Source organism: Triturus cristatus, chromosome 9, assembly GCF_964204655.1.
Source record: "Triturus cristatus chromosome 9, aTriCri1.1, whole genome shotgun sequence".
NCBI lineage: Eukaryota > Metazoa > Chordata > Amphibia > Caudata > Salamandridae > Triturus > Triturus cristatus.
Genome location: NC_140592.1, coordinates 428,307,837 through 428,325,353, shown reverse-complemented (window position 1 = coordinate 428,325,353; position 17,517 = coordinate 428,307,837). Strand labels below are relative to the sequence as shown.

General features: G+C 44.1%; 1 protein-coding gene across 3 annotated transcripts in view; it reads left to right on the top strand.

Moving 5' to 3' along the window:
* LOC146798093 (cytochrome P450 2G1-like) overlaps window positions 1-16,342 on the top strand; it is a 488,692-nt gene extending 472,350 nt beyond the window's left edge. For all 3 annotated transcript variants that reach the window (XM_085625313.1, XM_085625311.1, XM_085625312.1), the window contains exon 10: window positions 4,780-16,342. In XM_085625313.1, coding sequence (XP_085481439.1) covers window positions 4,780-4,961 — 182 coding nt within the window. In that variant the 3' untranslated portion in view covers window positions 4,962-16,342. The remainder of the gene's footprint in view (window positions 1-4,779) is intronic.
* Window positions 16,343-17,517: the final 1,175 nt, after the last annotated feature.

Genomic DNA, 17,517 nt, shown 5'->3' with positions numbered 1-17,517 from the left:
CAGCAGGTGAGCATAGTGTTGATTTCGCCCATCTGGAGGTCTCAAGTCTGGTTTCCGGTTCTTCTGGAACTTTCTTGGGATTTTCCAATCCCACTCCCCCTGTTTCCGACTCTTCTGCTCAGTCCGGACGGACTACCCCATCCTCACATCACCCAGGGCTCCCTGGCTCTGATGGCGTGGCAGATTACAGGGGACGATGGGCGGTCCCAGGCCGATAGTACCCTCAAGTGATACCACTCTACGTGGAGACGATAGGTTCGCTGGTGTCTGCGACGGAGTTTCAATCCCGTGGCAGCAGATGTAACGGCCATACTGAATTTCTTGGCGGCCTTTGTGGAGGAGGGTTTTGCTTATAGGACCATTAACACCTTCCGGTCTGTCATCTCGGCTGGTCACTCCATGGTGGATGGCTCTCCTGTGGGCGAAGACCCCTTGGTTTGTCGACTTCTGCGGGGCATTAGACTTTCCCTGCCTCCCGAGCCTCGTTACTCCCAGTTGTGGGACGTGAACCAAGTTCTCAACTTGTTCTTGTCGTGGCAACCTAACAGATTCCTATCAAAGAAGGAACTCTCGGCCAAGCTGGCAATGCTCCTCTGCCTCATTTCTTGCTGGCGCGTCTCAGATGTGCGAGCACTGGACGTGTCAGGACAGATCTATTCTCCTTTCGGGGAGACCTTCAGGATCCGGAGGAAGACGAAATGCGGAATGACATCAGTTTCTTAGCCCGCTTTACCGGATTCTCCTAAGTTGTGCGTCGTCTCTTGCCTCAAAGCTTACGAAGAGATGTCTGAGGAATTCCGGCCTCCAGGTGAACAACAATTGCTCATTGCACTAAAGAAGCCTCATAGGGCTGTGTCCTTTCCCACAATTGCCCACTGGGTTCGGTGGGTGATGCAGGAGGCCGGAATTGATCTGCGGAGCTTTGGAGCCCATTCGGCCAGAGGGGCCATGGCTTCTAAAGTGTTTATCCTGGGAGCTCGCCTGGAAGACATTCTGAATGCAGCGGACTGGTCTTTCGAATCCACCTTTAAGCGGTTTTATTTTAAGTCGGTGATGGACATGGACACTTGGTGGTGAGCAAGCTTTAAACGAGCATAATACTCGCCTCCGGTCCTGACATAGAATGAAAAATTTCCTAGCTAATGTAACGGAAAGTTTAAACTCTATTAAGGACTCGGAGGTGAGGATTATCCCACCCAGGGTACCTGTTTCAGGTCTGTACCCCGCCCTCATATTTGGGTAAGTAATGAGTTTTATCTTTGATGATTCTATTGTGTGGTTCTGAACTTTGTTCTGTGGATTTTGTTCTTGTGCTAAGATCTTCCCTCCCTATTAGGGTTAAACCTTAGCCATCGCTGTTGCTTACATTGTGCTTTGCTTCTGCAGGCGACGCCGGCAAACAAGACTCCTGAAGATTTGGACTGGCTGGCTTAGAGCGACGAAAGAGGGAGAGTGAAGAGGGAAAGAGCACTACATACTCCTGGGGGCCCTGTGATAGGTACATTGCAAGAGGACTGTCTATCCTGGGGCTCTCTATTGTTTCTTTCCTATTCCCTTTGGTTCATGGGAATAGTAGTTTGTTATCTTTGAATGGCTGCTGTGAATAAAGCGTAGAAAGTACAGCATAATCCTCGCCTCCGAGTCCTTAATAGAATTGAAACTTTCCGTTACGTTAGCTAGGACATTTTTCATTCCCTCAAAATAAAAGTCAATCATTTGCACGTGAAATTAAGAATTTTCAGTTTTAGTAACTACATGCTTGGTGGCTAAACATTAATTATTCTTATATAGTTGTCATACGTACATCTGCCACACAAAATATGTTCTGCATTGAATGGCCATGTATCTACAACTTATGTCATGCGTACACTCAAATACCAAAAAGTGTCTGTAGCATACCAAAGATGCGTATTATTATCCCATGGATGTCCGCAATAGGCAAGGATATACAACCATTATGCCAAAATTAAAATTGAACTAAGAATACAGAGTATGCATGGATTCCCACCTTATGCCAATAACTACCACATTTAACATGAGTCTGAAATACCAATAGCAGGAACCATCATGTCACCCTTGATTCTCAGCATGCTCACAATCTGTAAAAAACTGGACAGGACTGGCATTTTGGGACTAAAGGGCACCATCATGCTCCCAGTGTGGCAATATTTACTTATATGCCAGATCCAGAATATGAGAGGGTGGGGCACCAATATGCAATTGTTGCTCACAAAATACCAAGAATTGCCACCAATATTTCATGGACAGGACTTTCTCAGGTGGGTAAGCATCATCATGTCATGGAAGTCTTGAAAGTCCCATAAGACAAATCTTATCACCATTATTCTAGGGTCAGCAAAACCAAAGGTAAGCACCATGGCATAAGTCCCCAAAATGCCTAACGTCCCATGAAAGTGCCAGAATAACAATTTTCTCCAGAGGGTGGGCAGTGCCATGACATGAGGGTCCCCAGTGTACCAAGTATTTCCACCAATATTTCGCCATTGGTGCACACCGCTATACCATTTGTGCCCATGATATGTCTAAAAATTACCAATAATCTATGGCCTGCATACTGACACACACATCCACATGAATATGAATTCACACCTCACTCATATATAGGATATCCTGTTTAGGTTTAAATATATAATAACTGATAAAACCCCACTGAAAGGGAAACAGACCTATGCAGTGTAAATATATCTGATAAATACCTACACAGCCACAAACCACAATGCTATTCAAAGAAAGGAAAATGAAAGAGAATTAGTCATTTTTGTTTTTTCCAGAAAGAGCCAACACAATACAACTTTGTAGTACAAGGTAGTAGCAAGAAAAATTGTTATACGTTTGAACTGCTTGAGCTTTGTTGTTTAGGTATGTCGTTAGAATATTGTTTCTACTTTCATTTGTTTCCTTTATCTTTGTGTGAGTGGATTAAAGGCACAGGGTTTAGAAGCATGTTTTAGATCTGCTTTAATTATTTTATACACTGTAGAGATTCTGGGAATATTACAATTGATCATTTGGAAGTGTTAAATCCTTTCGCTGATGAGTTAAATGGCTGGCTCATAAGACTCCTGTCCCATATGTATTATCACATTTGATGACAGACGCTGAATGGGTAAAACCCTCTGATACATAAGCCCTTTTTCTAGCAAGTCAGTGTTGATAGCAGGTCAACCGCCAAACACCCCAGGCTTTACATATTCAATGCACAGTGTAGTGACAGGTACCTGTGAAAAATGAGCTGTCAGCATTTACATAGGATCGGGGTGAAACATGACACAAGACTTTACACATACCAACACATTTCATAGCTGCAAGGTTTCCTGTTGTTACATGTGATACCTGTGATAATCCTATCTTTTTACCTAACTGCACTTTTCTGCTGTTTTTTAGCACATAGTTACAAATTTAATAGCAAAATTTAAAATCCTAGAATACATTGTGACATATGTGAAAACATCTGGATTGGCTTAAAGTGAGACATTTGTCTAGAGGTTGCTTGGCAGCTACCAGTGTTCACGCACCAGCAGCTCCATCTCAATGGTAATGGGGCAACGAATCCTTTAAAGTTGTGACAAATTCTCCTGCCTTCTGCTGTGCTCCATGGTGCTCTCTTTTACTAATGGAAATCTTACCTGCCTCCACTGTGTTGCAATCGGCCTTGTGTGCTTACCTCCCCCAATTTCTCGCCTTTGTGCTTCTACTCCCTTCCCCACTGCTCTTAGTGATGCTTCATCCACCAGTTGCCCCAGCCCCTCCTACCCACTGTATTGCTTCCGCCCCACCTGAGCCCTCCTTGTTGTTTCCCCACCTATAACCCTTGTGCTGCTGCAGCCCCTCCATATTGCTTCTCCCCGCTGCTCTGCCCCATCTTGCTTCCGCCCCTGCTCCGCAATTTAAGATAAAAAAACACTTTTGCACTACTTTTTTCCTTTTTATTTACCAATGTAGTTTTGATCAGTGAATAAAGACCAAAAAAGGCTGCATCCTTTTGTAGGTGTGCGCATATGTGGTCAGTGTGCCTACAAAATGATGTTGTCAGCTACATCACAGGGTCTTTAGCCATGCTGATCGGCTTCGGGGATGCTGTGCAGCATCTCTAATAATGCAAGGCAAAGCCTATAAGGTCAGAAAGGTGAGACCTGTTAGCTTTTCCAATACTTCCTTTCCTTACCTTCCTTTGCTCCTGATCTAGCTCCTCCATCTCTCACCTTAGGGTATACTACAATGACTCCTCTGACCAGGGGTTATTGGTGCCCAACGGCACCTGAAAACTATCTGAAGACCAGCTCAATCCATGTGCTAGATTAAAGACGGCAATACATTTCTAACAAGGCGCAGCTCTTGATCATCAAACATTCATGGATTTCAAACCTGAATCTCCAGTGAAATCAGAATGCTCATATTGCAGGACATGTCCACACTGACTATAGTAAAGGAGAACGTGGTGCATTCCTCTACAAACAAATCAGCATCATACAGCAGTTTCCTGATGAGTGGTATGGTTCTATACATTCCAAAGCAGGTGTTCTCATTAGTAGGACGGCCTAAGCTTACAATGTTTTTCTATTGAAAAGGCTGCATTATACAAGTGCAGATATATCATAAAGTAAAGCAGTTTTCAAGGGCAAAATATCTACACTCAAAGTGTATTTAAATTGCAGTTTCCAGTATACATTTTAAGGAGAATAGACTTGTCCATTGACAATATCTGACTTAAAGAATGCTTTCTTTTGTGGAAAACTTTGCAAAATATTGTTTTTTCAGGGAAGCGAATTTGCCTGGGAGAGGGATTGGCACGGATGGAGCTGTTTCTTTTCCTCACCAGCATTCTTCAGAACTTCAGACTAAAATCTTCTGTGGCACCAAAGGAAATTGATGTCAGCCCAAAAGCAACTGGATTCGCCAACGTGCCCCGTTCTTACCAGCTCTCTTTTATTGCTCGTTAACAGAGGCTCCAAGGAGCGGGGAAATGCTGAAACTGCAAAGTGAAGGAATTCAGTGGTGCAAATTTAAGCCAGTTCTCATTCATCACTGAGGGATCTTTGCGTACATCCATATTCACTGTAATATATGCAGACAGCATTATGATGTATATACATATGTGAGGTTGATGCTTGGTTGATACCGGTAAACGTAAACATTGCAGCTATCGAGCCATATATTTATCATTGCATGTACTCTGTTTGTTCTGGTCACCATCCCAAGCGCAACAAGCACAGCGTGCAGGAAAACAGAAACCCGCTGAATATCGCAGACACTCACCTCTCTCATAAAAATATGCTCATCGAGTTAAAAAGGCATGGAAAAATACTATACATATACCACTTAATTCATTAGGTTCTCATTTTTTCATCTATTTTTCCTATTTGTAGATTAGACCAGTCAACAAATGAAAATCGTGGGAAAATTGGTGAGCTACAGAAATAAAATAGCAAATTGGAAATGGGTTACTGACAACTTAAAACACAATGTGAATGTGAAAATAATAGGCCATTAATTAGTACCTCAATTACTTATTTGGTATGTTACACTCAAAACAATGCTATGAGTTCTTAAATTCATTCAATCAAAATCAGACTAGTGATCCTAATGATCTTAAATTCATTAACATTTTTTATAAGGTACACAGTAAACCAAATTTCCATCAAAAACTTCACCGATTAAAGCCCCTGTGGGCACATTGATTAATTCCTGGACAAAGGAAATATAAGCCTCCAATGTTGGCAAACATGATTCTACTTAGATGAGTCTACATATCTGATAAGGTGAAGACAAGATTTATATGTAAAAATGTAATTATGAATTATAGTAAAGGTGAAAAATGAAAATAAATAAAATATAAGTGTAAATATTGAGAAACAACATTAAAAAAACCTTGAAGTGGACACAAGGACTGGGCAACTTATCAGGTGGAGTGTCAAAGATGTGGTTATGTGTTACACATCTAGATGTACTGCTAGTTCTTCGCTACAAATCAGTCCTCCTTGTTCAACTGTCTCCAGACTGATGCTGTAATCTAATTTTAAACTCTGTAGTTCAAGGCATTGGTCACCCTCCCGTTTATGTTTCTATACTTTGTGTAAACCCCAAAAATTCATTAGTGTCCAGTCTGCCATGTGTTTGTCTTGGAAATGTCATGTCACTGGGTATTTGGAGTTATTGTTGGTAATGGCCCTTGTATGCTTCAAGATTTTTTTACTTAAAACAGTACATCCAATGTACCTTTTAGGGCAAGGATTCTCAATACAATACACAACATGGTCTGTTTTGCAAGTTATGTGTTTTCTGATTTGAAAGTGTTTGTCACAGAAGCAGGCATGGCATTTTGTTCTACTGGGACTATGTTTACAGGCTGTACACCGGCTACATGGGAAGAACCCTTTGGTTCCCCTCTCAATTAGATCTGTTGTATCTCAGTTTGCAGATGGCTTCTAACTAACATTTCTTTGATGTTTTTGCTTCTCTGGTCTGGAGTACTAAATTTGTCCCATACGTGAATCTCAATGGTCTATTAATTTCTTAGAATTGACCAGTTGCTAGTTAGTATAGTTGCCACCTTTCTAGACTCCGTGTTGTATTTTGTGATGACCCTAACTTTACTGCCACTCTCTTTTTCTATGCATGTTGTATAGTGTCCCTTTGTTTGTTACCCAGTTCAATATAGTAGACTTTCTCTGTCTACTGTGGGAATTGTATCCACTGCTTTTTGGACGATTCTTTCTGGATAGCCTCAAGCTTAAATCCTTCGATCATTTTGTCCCATGTCTCTGTGAATTTCTCTGCAGTACTGCAATTTTTCCTAAGCCTCACTATTCCACCCTCTGGTATGTTCTATTTCATATGGCATAGGTGGCTGCTCAGTTTGTGCAGAACAGTGTTCACTACTGTTTCTTTTCTGAAAAGGGATGTAACTAATCAAGATTCTATTGCTTCAATGTGGATCATTGAAATCAATTTCTGTATGGCTTGCTGCCACAGTACATTTCAAATTCATGTTGTTTTCATCCATACATCTGCAGAAATCATTTGCTTTTTACCTCATGCCATCCCAGATCATAACAACATTGTCTTTGTAATGAAGTCATTACACAAACTTATTCAGATGTTGCTCCTTTCTGGGGTCCTTGAACACCTGCTCATCTCGCCAGCCCATCACCAAGTCAGCATACCTGGGTCAAAACAGGTGCCCATGATTGTCCCTTTTATCTTTTTATTCAGAGTTTTGTCAAATACTTCTAGCCAAAATCTAATTATCTCTATGATCATTTTACTGTGTTCAAATGGTGGTAGAAGTCTGGCTCTTAAGAAGTGCTCTACTGCCATCAACCCATCTTCATGTATACAATGATCATACATCTAGGGTTACCAGGATATAAGTTGATTCCATAGGGATATGATTGATATTTTTAGTGAAAATCTGTACTATCATAGATATAGAATGGCAGTGTTTCAACAAAAGGAAAAATGAAGTGACCTGTATACACTAAAGTCCTTTCCAAGAGACTTCCCTTGGCCTATACAATCGGTCTCCCTTGTGGTTTATACCTGTTCTTGTTCGCCTTGAGCAGTAGATAGAGCGTTGGAATAACTGGTCTATTCTTCTTCAGCAATTGACTTTCTTCTAGTTCCAAGATTTCCTAATTTTTCCAAAATTACAACATACCATTGTATTTTATGATGCATTTCTTATGGTAGCCTATATCGCGGATTAATAATCTTCATCAATTAGCTGTTGAGGAGCTTCTTCTATATATATAGTTCCTTGTCCCACAGCACTATATTCCTGCCCTTGTCATATGGCTTAATTACATAGTCAGTTCTTGTGCTTAGTATGCAGAAAGTGCTCATTTGGGACCAGGTGAGATTCCACTGTTTTTATTTGCTTCATATATACTTGTCTCCTTAGATGATTCAATTCCTTCACCTTGTGGAACACAGCAATTGCATTGTATGGTAATGTTGGAACACAATCTTGACTTGGGTTTGAGCTCAGTCTCACTACTTAGGTTCATCTTTATGCCCATTTTATTTAGAGTTTTGATCATCTCTTTGGTATCTATTTCCCTCATTTAGTTCTGTGTTGGATCATCATCTCTATCCAGGTCAGATGCCTCAGCATCTCCCAATGTTCAGGCAAAATAATACTTAAGGGGGTCTGTTCTCTGTGTACTGATCTTTTTTGGGGTTTGCGATTGCATAGGCTTTGACCAGGTTTAACATTATGGTGAAACTAAACAAATCCTTTCTTGTTAGGTATAGTTGAATTGACTTGTTGGGCAGAAAGAGAGTCCAAGGCTAAGTGTTTTAATTTCTTCCGGTGTCATCTCATTGTCAAATTGATAATTGTATTGTCAATCAATCCACTTAGTGCCTCATTCTGAGTCTGGTGGCCCGAGGACCACCAGACTTGCGGGGGAGCAGCGGCGGCAGTCCAGCCACAGCCATACCGGTGGTCCGAAGTCCCATTACAAGTTGGGCAGTCGGACCGCATTTTAACCACCATAGCTGCCAGGGAACTGCCATTCCCTGGTGTTGGCGCAGTGGTCAGAGCCTCAGTAATATGCTGGTGATACTGCTGCAGCATTGCCATGCATAGTACAAGTTTCAGCACCGACAGTTGTGTGATGGAAGTCTTTCCTCCATGAAAAGGCTGGCAGTCCTGAAATAAAGGGGGCCATACAGGGCCCGCTTTTGCCCATTTGCATGAGGATACATGCAAGGGGATCAAAGTGTGCCTCCATGTGCGCATGCACCCCTGTTCCTGCATGGCATAGACTTTACAGTCCATGCCGTGCAGGAACTTTATTTGGCATTCCCTCTGTGGTGCCCATTTTCAGAGGCACCGTCAAAAAAAGCCCGCCAGACACAAGGAAACTCTTAATCTGGAGGGTGATGGGCACACATGTTTGGTGGTGTGGGAGTGGCCACCAGTGTGGCGGTTGGCTTCCGCATCACCAAACTCAATATCAGGCCACTAGTGGAGAAGAGTGGCTCAATGATTGTGGAGAAGTGTGGCTCAATGATTAGAGCGGCAGACCCTGATGCAGAGGTCTAGCCCGGGACCAGGGTTCAATTCCCCGCCTCGGTGGGTCTTGGGCTCAAAAATTCCACGGACCTGATAATTCTCGCCTCGGTGCCATTCCAATCATGGAGTCCCACTCTGCAACTCTGGGCAATAGCTTGCCTAATCTCCACAACGGCCCCCACAACGCTAAGGATGCCTGGCCTCCACCTTGGGGGTGCCCAGGAGTGGACGACTCACAGGGAAAGCCAGGATGGGTTCCACAGCGGTATTCGTACAAGCGCCTTGAGACCCTTGCGGGTGAGTAGTGTGCTATACAAGTATCAATTTACAATTTTTTATCTCTTGATTTTGTTTGTTTGAGTGCTGCAAGTAATTTTTGCTGCAGCACTCTGTATTCATTTAAATAGGTCCTACCCATATCTGGATTGTCTTTAGTGCTTTCCGGCTCTTGTTTTATATCTGAGCTAATGATTGAGCTACTTTATGATAATTCACCATCATGTGTTTCCACCATTGTCTGAGCCACTCCTGTAGTTAAGGTGTATTCAAATTTGTTTAGCAAACGTAAGCACTCATCCATTGTCCTCATCCTTTCTTTCTTTGAAATTTCCAACATTTAGGGTTTTTATGTCATCCTCCTACTTTTGAACCCTTGTCTCCATCTTTTCTTAGACATTTTTACCTTCCTGTTTATTTTTGCATATGGCCAGTTCTTTTGCAAGAGCTTCAACTTGTTGTTGGGTGGCATGGCCGAGTCAGCGACCATGATGACCAAGATGGCCGCTTGACTCTGTAGCTCCGGAGCCGCCACATCTCTTTCACCACCAACCTGCATCTCTATGCTGTTGGCCTGACTCCCGATCCGCTCCGGGTTTTTTGTGGGCTCCGACAGGAAGCAGGGCTGAGTCTGGTCCCCCACGACTCCCCCTACGCCGTAATCCGGCTGATCGCGCTCCTGGTCCCGATGCGGCCCTCAAAGGCCCCGAGGGGACAGGAGCCTCGGGTGAGTCTGAGCGCGAGGTCCAGTGAGCGTGCACAGCACCAGAGATTGCTGCCACTTTGGGGACCTCGGCACACTGCCGATCCTGTCCCGTAGGACTTGGAGCCTGCCATGCCCCCCTGCTCCCGATATCGGCATTGGAAGGCACGTGATGTCTCCTGCTTGTATGCAAGGTAGGGGGCGCGGTGCGGGCTAGTCTGCCTCTTTGACCAGATCAACAAGTAGTGCTTACCGGCCCGATATTGATGGGTCCTAGATCCCATGCTGCATGCTTATCGGTGCCCCACTCCACATGAGAGACACTATCACTGACTCGCTGGACATTTTGCTAACCCAGAACCTCACTATTGTGCCAGCATAATTGTAGTGATATGCACTGCCTGGCCATTGCCGTTTGGGAGACTCCTAGTTGGCACCTGCAATATGGTGCACTCCTCCCTGCATACTTCATGCCCCCTGGGCCTGAAGCAAGATCGGCGATAACGAACCCTGAGCCCGACGTACTTGCGACAAATTGGCCCCTACGCTGCGGTCCACCGCTTCCAATTACCATTTAACCCCTGGGGACACTTTCTCTGCCTCTACTGCACGAAAAGGGTTGCACAAACCCCAAACAACACCAACTCAACTTTGAGGCTAGCAAGACCCCCAGGTGCGATGACCCTGAGAACTTCAAGGAAGCAGAATCACATCAGCTGGAAGGCACCGCCGCCATCATGGCCGAACTGTGGGCTGGTTTCCAGGCCATTGATGCTCACCTGGACACACTTACCACTCGCCTTGATGACATCCATGGTCGTCTGGAGGCACCGGACAGCCAGATTGGTGGTGCTGAAAAGCGGATTTCTGATCTTGAAGATGAGCAACCCACCGTCCAGAGAAGTTTAGAAAAAGCAGAGGGCCTGCTTAAGCAGCTTGCTATAAAGACGGAGGATTTAGAAGAGCGCTCACGCAGAAATAACATCCATCTTGCTGGTATTGCTGAAACTACGAACACCGGTCTTTCTTGACGCCCCCCCCACCCCCCCCGGTGCCGGGAACAACTCCGAGGATAGTTATTTCTAAAATTCTTAATTATCATGACAGAGATGTAGTAATTCAACTGTCCAGAGAGCGCGCCTCACTCAGCTATAAAGGATCTAACATCTCTATTTTCCTGGATTTCTCGCCAATGGTGGAAGAAGCGCGTCGCAAGTACATGGACATCAAACGCTCTCTACAGAAGGCGAATGTCAAATACGCCATGCTGTACCCGGCCCGGCTCCGAATCCAGATGGGTGGTAAAGCGCACATTTTTGATACCCCTGACTAAGCAGCAAAGTTCTGGAAGAAACAGCAAAGCAAGGGCAAGCTGCAAAGACATGATGGTAATCAGGATCCTGGTTCCTAAATAGCTGGCAGCTACCTTCTAAATGAGAACAGGCCTGAAACATGCTTTTAGCAGCGGAATATGGCGCTAGTAGTCCTTGTGTTAAACCCATGGTGACTTGAAGACACAGTACGAGATCCAGATACCGAGGATTTACTACACTGAATTGCCATGCAATACATGACTTGCTGCTGCAGAGCAGATGCACATTAGGCGGATGCGATCCTGTCATTGCATATTCTGTCAATAGACGGCTCCCTCTGAGCGTTGCCTTCCCCCTTAGGATGTTTTCCTGCCTCTCTTTCCCCCTTCTCTCTTTCCTCTTCCCTCTTTCCTCCTGTCTGGAATTATTCTATTTGGATTTATTGGGTGCCTTTTCTTTGTGTATCCGTTGTGGGTGGGGGGTGTAGCGGGGGTTGGGGTTTTCTATTTGTTGTTTAAAGTTTTGTTGTTTACTGGTATGAAGCAAAACCTATTTAAATTGCACACGGTGTGACTCATGCAATTCTAAACCTGTAAAGATCTTCTCAACAATGGTTAGATGACCTCCAAAGATGAGCGCGGCCTTTGCTTGCTCTTTAAAATCCAGTCCTGGAATGTGAGAGGGTTATCTAATCCTGAAAAAGGCTGCCAAGTCCTGGCGTATTTGGCTTGACTTCTATCCAGGTCTTCTTCCTCCAAGAGACACATTACTCACTGCTCCCAGTACATGGGTTTGCATCATCATGGGGTGGTCACCGCTTCTTTTCCAGCTATAGTTCATATTCACGAGGGGTATGCATACGGATTCATTGCTCCCTTCCGTTTCAGGTCTCGGAAGTTGTGGCTGATGATGAGGGCGGATATATAATTGTGCTGGGCTTTTTGGGGGGAAGTCAGTGATTTTCATTTAACATTTATGCTCCAAATGTTGACAACTCTGATTTTTTTCCCCAAAAGTACTGCACATATAGACCACCTAGGCTCCGACCATATTCTCATGGGTGGAGACTTCAATCTCACATTAGACCCCGCTACTGATACTAATGGACCTGGTCACATGACAAAGCGACACACTACACATGGACTTAACGCTCTATTGAAATCTGCCCTACTGACGGACCCTTGGCACACAAAGCATCTGGGGGTTCGTAGCTATTCATTCTATTCAGCCCCTCACAGCTCATGGTCCCAGATAGATCATTGGTATCTAACACCACAATTGCTTTTGGAGGTACGGACGGTTGATTATATGCCTCGCACACTGTCTGACCATTCCCCCGTTCTGCTCTTGGTAGATTTCCCTATGTTTCTGAAGAAACTTCCTCTATGGAGATTCCCTGCATCGGCTCTGCTTGACTCAGTATTCTGCAGTGAAGTGGGTGCAGTCATTAAAGATTACTTCTCACTAAATGAAGGTACGGTGACTCCGCAGTGGATGTTATGGGAGGCCTTCAAGGCATTTATTCGCGGGGTCTGCATCTCTAAACATGATGGTGTGCTCCGATCTATATGGGGGGAACTGGAGGGAGTAGAGCAAAAACTCAGGGACATGGATGCGGCTGCACAGACTACATTGTCCCCACGGTCCTTGCGCGATCGCGCAACACTATTGACTGACTTCACTGACTTGACTGCTCCTGCAGTTAAATATCTTAGCAAGTATGGTCGGGCCCGGGTGTATGGAGAAGGCGAAAGGCCCGGTAGGACACTCGCCTGTCTCCTCTAACCCCAATATCAATCGGCATTCGTCACACACCTTGACACAGACACAGGGATCATGCTGACAAAGGGTACAGACATGACTGCAGCTTTTCTCTCTCACTATTCCTGCTTATACACGACACATGAGCCCCCAGTAGGTCAGGCTCTGGCGGACTATTTACAGGAGATAGCCATGGTCTGGCTTAAGAAAGGACAGCAAAAGTTCCTAGACTCCCCAATAGATGCAGAGGAAATCCAACAGACAATAACATATCTAGCTAGCAGCCGTGCCCCAGGCTCTGATGGCCTTTCTGGGGAGTTTTATAAGGCTTAACAATAATAATAATAATAATAATCCACATTTGTAAAGCGCGAACAATCACCCGTAAGGGTCTCTAGGTGCTGGGGGCCGGCGGTAAGATTAAGCAAGCTATTGCCCAGTGTCACATGGTGCTGGGCTAATCTGCCGCCGGGGATCGAACCGTGATCCCCAGATTCCGGAGTCAGTCGCCCTGGCTGAGGCGCCACACCTCTTCCCTCCTACCAACACAAATTAGCTCCGCAAACTGTTAGAAGTATATGATGAGGCTCTACAGAACTGGCCTCTTTCTCCAACGATGCGTGAAGCCATTGTCATGTTACTGCTCAAGCGGGTAACTCACCACGACAATGCTCATCCTACAGGCCATTATCATTACTCAATCACGATTATAAAATATTAGCTACCCGTCTATCATTACTCGTTGATACCACGTTATGCCCTTTTCAAGCCGGTTTTGTACCTGGCAGGTCCACCACACTCAACTTACGTGCTATTTTCTCGTTGATGAACCAAATGGAGCCCAAATTTCCAGTGGCAGTCGTTCTACTCGATGCCTAGAAGGCTTTTGATTCATTGGAGTGGTCCTTTTTATACTCTGTGATGCAGAAACTGGGCATCCCTATTGGTTTTTAAAATTTGGTCCGCCTGCTGTACTCCGGCCCTGTGGCTTGATTAAAGGTTAATGGTGAAATAACAACTCAGTTCCCCCTGTCACTTGGCACCAGGCAAGGGTGCCCTCTCTCACCTCTTTTATTTATTATGGCATTGGACCCCCTTGCGTGCCACATACAGGAACGGCAACTCCACCGTGGGCTTCAGTTACACACGGGCCCTCTTAGAGCTTTGTTCTATGCTGAGGATGTTATGCTATTCGTACGACATCCAGCAGGGAACCTGTCCCCACTCTTGCTAGAGGTGGTCCTGTTTGAGGCGTACTCGGGATTAATCATTAATTGGGCCAAATCAGAAATTCTTTCATTGACCCCAGCGACTACCCAGATAAAATTTGAGTTCGCCCTAAAATGGTGTATTAACTCTACCAAGTACCTCAGAATGTATTTACATTGTAGTGCCCCTGAAGTCATCCGCCTGAATTACGGTCCTGCAATTGACCTACTCACAACGCATATTGAAAGGTAGATTAGACTCCCCTTCTCCATCGCCGGCAGGATCGCTATATTGAAAATGGTAGTTCTGCCACGATTTCTATATCTCTTCTTGAGCATTCCCATTGCTTTAACCACAAAAACTTTCGACACACTCCGGTCTTTACTTATTCGTCTTGTCGGGGCAGGTAAGCAGCCACGTGTAAGCTCGACCACCTTAATTATGCCTTACGAATGTGGAGGATTGGGAGTCTCCGATTTTTATCTATGTAACCTTGTTGCTCAGACCCACTTTCCATATTATTGGTGTTACCCCAATTAGTGGGTCTGTTGCTCAGACCCACTTTCCATATTATTGGTGATACCCCGATGCCCGCCTTCAATATCTCAAGCCCGACAGTGCACAAATAAATACCAATTCGCTCTCCGTTCTCTTGCCACAGGGCCTATCGGGATGTCCCACTGAGATCCAGACGCTGCCCACGACATGCTGGGTGTGAACCAAACTGTGGAGGTACTTACAGAAAGATTCTTTATATTCGGCAAGTATGCCTTTGGCAGATAACCTGTGGTTGCCCCACACCACTGAAGCCCTTACCAAACGTACATTAGCCAAACATGGACTCCGGAAGATTGGAGTCCTGTTTAATTACTTGCGTCCTTGTACGATACCTGAACACACTTCTCATAGACAGGCTACGCACATGGATAAATTCCTTCTTCACATAATCTGAGGGTCTCTGATTAGGGCTATTCTGACAGCATCGGCGAGGCCGGAGGACTTTCCCCCTCTCACACTCATTATAGCCTTGATGGACAGTACCCACCTGGTTTCGCACCTGTACCATCTATCCTGTAGCTGGGGCCAAAGCGAGGGCGGCCTGGGAACAGAACCTAGTAACATCAATAAGTGATGATATATGGAACTATTGCTGTGCACAAACAAGCTACATTTTGAACAGTCATCACCACAAATTATTACATTTTAAATATCCAGACAGAGTTTACGTAACCCCAAAAGTATTATCTAAGATGGACCCTTGTGTGTCACACATATGTGCCAGGTGCGCTGCCCCTGAAACCGACTTCCTGCACCTTGCATGGAACTGTGCGCCTGTGCAGACATCCTGTGGGGAGGTCTTCCGGCACTTGTCTCTAATGGTGGAGCAGGCGATACCACCTACACCATTGACAGCGCTACTGGGGTATGTTCAACCGCTCAAAAACGGGATCAGATGGTTCACCGCAATAGCCATGCTTGTTGCAAAACAACAAATTTCTCTACATTGGGGCAGAGCTTAAACGCCAGCGGTGAGAGCCTGGCTCCGTGACATGATTTATTGTGACACCACGAGCAAAGTATATGCCACATTATTACTACCTACTTCATGCCCTCAAGACATTTGGCAACCATTGAAGGACTACTTACTCGCACACCCCTTAGATGAAACTTGAAAAGTGTGTATAATAACAGCTGCATGCAACACCATACTGGGGACTCGGGGTGCAATGTAGAACGGTGACTAGATGATGACCTTAGCCAGAAATAAGACAAACCTGGACTAATTACAGGTACTGCTCTTGTAGATACCTCTGATGCATCACACTGTGATTATAATTGTCAATTTATTTTTGTATTTTTCTCTTCTTTCGGGGAATTGCTCCTTTGTATTATATTTTATGGTGGAGATTTGGATGTATTCTTTCCTGTCATAACTGCATATTGTTGCTTTGAACCACTGTACATTTTCATGCACCTTATGTGCAACTGTTCTTACGAATCTCAATAAAGAAAATAAAAAAAATTAAAAAAGAGTTTCAACTTGTTACACGGCCTCCTACTATTCTTTCCATGCATTTGTAATCAATATTTTGAGCATCCATTTTGAAAGGCTAACACTATTTTCATCGCACTGCTGCAAAAAATCATCACTTAGGCTCTCCTGCATTGGTATCATATATGCAAAGACCCCGGGGTATCCTTTATACATCTAGATACTGTTGCAGGGTTGCACCTTCCCACCATTTATTCACTTCATGTTTACTTAATTTTTCAAACTTGCGTAGCTTCTGCACTGTTTTATAGTCCTCATCGGAAGCTTTTTCTCCTTCCTGGGTTTCAGTCCCTGTGTTACTGTCAGTAGTTAACAAGTCTTTAAAGGCTACTTGCCTTTTACTTCCCCAGTCCATTGCCATTAGTTCCAATTTTGAAACACTTTTCATCAGTTGAACATAAGTGTTCACAAAATAGCCCATATAAATCCCCTGCCCCTATATATACATTACATCTAATTCCGAAATCCCTATATTAAAAGCCTGTCTCTAATTTCTTTATAATCAGCGGTTTGTGATACATGCAGTTGTTGAATATATAAGGGAAAAAGTAACCCCTGTCGTACATTATGAGGAAATTGCAAGTAACCAATGAGTTCCTTTATAAGGTTATAGAACCCTAAGGTGACTTGCAATTTCCTTATAGTGTTTGGCAGGGAGTACTTTATCCAACATAATACATCATAACACCATTACATTTCCGACAAATGACTTAAAACCTTGGTCCGTAGCTTCTTCAAATGAAAGAATGAGCAATGTTTGCAAACATGAAGACTAAAAATAAAACCTCCAATGCGTTGCAAATTATATACTTGCTGCAAACAGATATTAGAAACAGTTCAGTACAAGTCAGGTATTTTTTTTATTTTAAAAGCTGCAGTAGCTTGGAATGTGTAGAAACATGCAGAAAGATCCAACTTTTTTGTCTTAGGAGTGAAAAATATAAACATATTCTCTCTGTTTATCATTGTAAGCTAATAAAATAGAGCAGAAGAAAGCACATTCCTTATTTGTTGCAATAAACAGCTGCTTCAATTATGCTCCGTGATCTGACCTGCCTTTCAGCTCGACTGATGGCTCTGGCAGCAGGCACTGTGACATCATAACTTGACTGTAATCAATTATAACAGTCAAGTTCTGACGTCTTTTCTTTATAATTGACTG